Below are 4,728 nucleotides of genomic sequence, written 5' to 3'. Positions count from 1 at the left end.
CTGGTGAAATTAGAAATGTCGTCATGTATATGACATAGCGTTAAACCACATCCATACTATGCTCTCTCTCTGCCTCCACACACACACACACATACACACACACACACACACACACACACACACACACACATATATATATATATATATATATATAGGAGGTCTGGGGCGGGGGTAGGTGGTGGCCACTGACCAACAAGTTGTATTTTTGATGACTTGTGTTCTCAGTCATTGCTGGTTTGCTCTCTGTTCTCTTCATGTGATTTACAGTAACCTCAGCCTCAGACCTAACACTTGAGGGCTCTATCGCTGTTTCATTCAGTTTGAGAAAAAAAAAAAAAAAACACCAGTTTTGCATCATGGGTTGGGTTTGCACCGTCACTAAAACAGGCAGCGTCAGGGTTAAACCAAGCAACACTTAGTTTATAGTAGATCATGGAATATATTAAGCAAATCACTTCTAATCATCTTGAGGACCATTAACCCTTTCCCCTGCACTTACCAATTTACTTTGAAAGGCCCCTAAAATGGTATGACATGAATTCCAGTAATGAGGAATTTTTGACAGAAGTTCATGAAATTGGAGGTTGGGGGCTCTGTACCTCTAATGCATTCTTTGAGATTCCTGATATGGTCAAATCCTTTTGGAGATATGGACACTCTAAAACTTCAACCTTTGATGATGTAACTCTACAAGAATTTCTGGAATTTACACCCTGTTGAATAAATGCACTGTTTTTGTGGCTAACAGTGCTACTGGGTGGTCTTACTTAGCTTACTGGTCTTACAAGGGTGAAGGGCTGACCTGAAAAAGAGAAGTTCACTCTTAAAGTACATTTTAATCCAGTGGATGCAAAATGCGCAAAAGTACACACACGAGAATTTACATGTCACAAAAGTGTTGACCACTATTCCTGATTCTTACTTCCAATAAAGGACGACTTATTTTTAATAAACAGTAGTACAGTTGTGACAACAGTCAGTTATATTTTCTTTGTGGTAAATCAAAACTGACTGATAAATTCATACTCTAACCATAAGCAAAATTCCTTGAGGTTAAAAATCATATACCAGTCAACCAGCCAAAGACCTTTTTAAGGGTTTTTGACTTTCATGTAAATTTTTTTCAAACACACCCAAAAAATAGAAACGTGATTATTCTCAGATTTGCATTAATGGTTTAATATTCATCAGTATACACTGGAAAATAGCAAGTGGGAAAAATTCACAGCATGAGAAATATAAAAGCATATGTATTGTCTGTGTATACATGAAAATACATTATGTTCTCACTACTGACATAAAAGACATAGAGTCATACAGAAAGGCTCATGTCTCAAAGATCTCATTAGAGCTTTGAGCCACTACTAAGGGTTTCTTGGCATCTAAAACCACACGTCGTCATTTCTGTATTGCAAGCCGTGCGTCTCTCTGTAGAATCCTTTACCCTATATACATGCAGAAGATGTATAATGAAGCATAGCATCCATCTGAGACAAGAAACTAGTGATGCCCTCTGCTTTCAGTATGCATGATAGAGTGCTTCACAGTGTGAGAAAGCTCTTGTTCACTCCGCTACTGATACATGTTTTTTGTTTTTAATCTAAGCATAGTTTTACAAGACTGGCAAATATGACTCTGACAGTTTATGAGAAGTCAACAAAAACAGAGAAGCTGGTATATGTGTGTGTGTGTGTGTGTATATATACATATATCAACTGCAAGATGTCATAATTCATTATTTAATTTGATGATATGTGACATTTAATTCATGGAGCTACAGTAATTTAAAAAATTAGGATAAAATGAGAGATGTATAAAAATCAGTGGAACATCATTTCATTTGCCAGTCTACTTATTCCTCCAAACCTCCAATAAATCAATATATCTGCACTTCAAATTTCTCAGAAATATGAATGGGCACCCAGTTGTCCACTCGTTGAAAATTTCCATTATGCAACATTCATTCAGGATGCATTTCATCACATCATCAATGGATGTGATGATGACATAGCCTAACCTACAGAACTACACTGCCAGTAAGAAGCAACCCCCCCTCCACCCCCACCCCATAGGAATCTCCTCAATATAGGGTATAAAATGTCTGCTTCAGAACTATTCTGTACATCTCTCTCTCTCTCCTGAGAGTTCGTTCAACTTTCAAGAAAGGGTTAACAACCTGCTGAACAAGATTTAACCATGCTGCACTCAAGACTGTTCTTCATGTTTATCCTGCTGGTCGCGCTATTTGAGTGCAGTCGCTGCAGGAAGATCGACTGCAGAGACAGATGCTGCTCCTTTGTAGAGAACTTCCCAGTGAAATTGAAGGCGCTTCGAGTATCTTATGCTAAAATAAGGGATTATTATGTGAGTAACTTTATGTTGCTTTATTCTCAAGTAATACATTACAGCCGTTGCAGAACAGCATGAAGACATTGCGTTTTAAAGGCACTGCTTTAAACTAGATGCAAGCTACATTTAAAGACGCTGAGTGAGTTTGTTTTCATTTTCTCTCATTTTAGGAGGCTAATGACGAACTCGAGACTGCATTACTGGATGAAGACATACTTCACAACATAAAAGTGAGTACTAAACACCAGGTATCTTTGTGGTTACATACATTAATTATTTGTATTATTCAGGGACACAGTCATGTAAACATGTTCGGTCTTGTACAAACAAAGGAAGCCCTAAGAACTTACCTCATGACCTCAATAAGTTAATATTTACCAACAGCGCATCATACAGGTCAGCCTACGGTAATGTTTGTGGGTGACCGCATTGATGCTCAGTCTTGATTTTTGTCCACAGAGCCCTTTCGGATGTCATGCCATGAAAGGAATCCTGGAGTTCTACTTGGACAACGTATTACCAAAGGCAATTGAAGACGTTAAAGATGCTAACAGATTCTTCAAATCACCAATTGATTCAATCGGAAACACTCTAACGGAGCTTAAAAGGGATATAATCCACTGCGTAAGTAGACTTTGTTCACTAACCCTTTAATGTAGACGACCTTTCCTACACGGTAGTAAACTTATCAGCGGTCGTAATGTGTTGCTTCTTCATCTGTCGTCTGAAAAATGTTGCTTTAATGCAACCCTGAACGAATGTGCACCGATCCAAGATTAGCTTTAACGCCTATGTTCAAGAAGAAGCGTGCAGTTGCACCACATTTGGTGATTTAAACTCGCACGGGTCTGAATAAACCCGTCACTGGATACGTGCTTAGATGCGTGTTGTAGTCCTCATGACAGGGTACATCACACGAGCGAGCCTTACTGCAGTAACTGAAAGTAACATTGGCTCAGGACGACTTCTGAAATAGGAAGCTTCCGCTCGTTAGTCATATAGAGTTAAACTTGTTTACTAAACAATGTGCATTGCCTTACTCTTCTGTTTATTTTTTGGTTACAGAGGAATTACTTATCCTGTAGGCAGCCATTTAAACTAGACACCGTCATTCACTCTTACAACAAAGTAAGTGGCTTTTCCTAAATACTTTATTTACAAAATTCAGATACAGATGTCAGTACAAGATCAGTTTGAGACTTTGCTGTCCATTTGATAGATGTTTAACACGTTTATTTTATCTTGTCTAGATGAAGACAAATGGGCTGTACAAAGCCATGGGGGAGCTTGATTTGCTATTCAACTACATTGAAGATTACATGGTATCAAAGAAAAGGAACCACTGACCTGATCCACTGTCACAGCACAACTCAAGTAACCCTTGAACACTTTACAGACTACTGAAAACCCTCAGCTGGTTCATCTGGTGTATTGAAAGCAAAGGAAATCTCATGCTTGGCATATTTGTGTTCTTTGTTGTCGGAACTCTACATTCTTCTTATGATACTGTACCTTCACACTACATCAGTCTTCATGTTCTTGATGCAAACATTTTTTTTTCTGGGCTCATTCTTCAAATGTGTATTAGGGTACTGAACTGTGCTTTTCTCTATTTCATCAGCAGATTAACAACAGGTCAAACCTGTCATGAAGGGTCATATTGACTAAAGCAGAACATGCTTAAAAGTAGTTGCGTTTTGTCAACTTTTGCACATGTTATTTAACCACAAAGTGTTATTAATTTATTGATTTATATAAAAATTGGTTAAATTACTGAAGAAATTGTGTTCCTTTGAACTTGAAAAACAATATTTTATCTTAGTTTTGTACGACATGCAATTTTATATTTATTTAATTGTGCTTTGTGTTCTTTTTTATGTTTAATATAACAAAATATTAAATTATTTTGAGCTTTACTCATTGGGTCATTCTCTAAAATCGTTCAAACACACTGTTCAAGATACTGTCTGTTGTGCAAGTGCAGAGAGATTTGCATTTTTAGTTTAGTCATGCATTTTATGTAATGCAGCCAACAAAAAAAAATCCTGATTGTTATATTGCATAGAACTTTGGAGTATATCAAAGAAGGGTGTGTCAAAACCTAACTACACCAGTGGAGGATGACTCTTCTAACCTCAAAGGTGACCTAAATAGACCAGTTACCAGCAGTTCTGCTGTCACCAATTTACAGTAAAAACAACCAATGCTGCTTCACCCATACAACATAAAGCATATACCCTAGAGAACCACTGCAACACTACATGCTACAGCTGTCAGGAAATGTAGACGACAGTGTGAGAACACCAAGTGAGTTTCAGGTCAGCCCTTGAGAAAATGCTGAATTGTTTTATATGTGATTTTGTACATGGTTAATAAGTA

General features: G+C 37.5%; 1 protein-coding gene across 1 annotated transcript; it reads left to right on the top strand.

The window, feature by feature from the left end:
• Positions 1 to 2,196: 2,196 nt before the first annotated feature.
• il10 (interleukin 10) lies at positions 2,197 to 3,695 on the top strand. Its single transcript, XM_030776383.1, has 5 exons — positions 2,197 to 2,364; positions 2,520 to 2,579; positions 2,809 to 2,973; positions 3,415 to 3,477; positions 3,600 to 3,695. Exons 1-5 carry the CDS (start codon positions 2,197 to 2,199, stop codon positions 3,693 to 3,695), a joined length of 552 nt encoding a protein of 183 aa, XP_030632243.1.
• The last annotated feature ends 1,033 nt before the right edge of the window (positions 3,696 to 4,728 follow it).

Source organism: Chanos chanos, chromosome 6 (assembly GCF_902362185.1).
Source record: "Chanos chanos chromosome 6, fChaCha1.1, whole genome shotgun sequence".
Classification (NCBI taxonomy): domain Eukaryota; kingdom Metazoa; phylum Chordata; class Actinopteri; order Gonorynchiformes; family Chanidae; genus Chanos; species Chanos chanos.
Note: the sequence above shows the minus strand (reverse complement) of the source record. Positions and strands in the feature narration are given on the sequence as shown.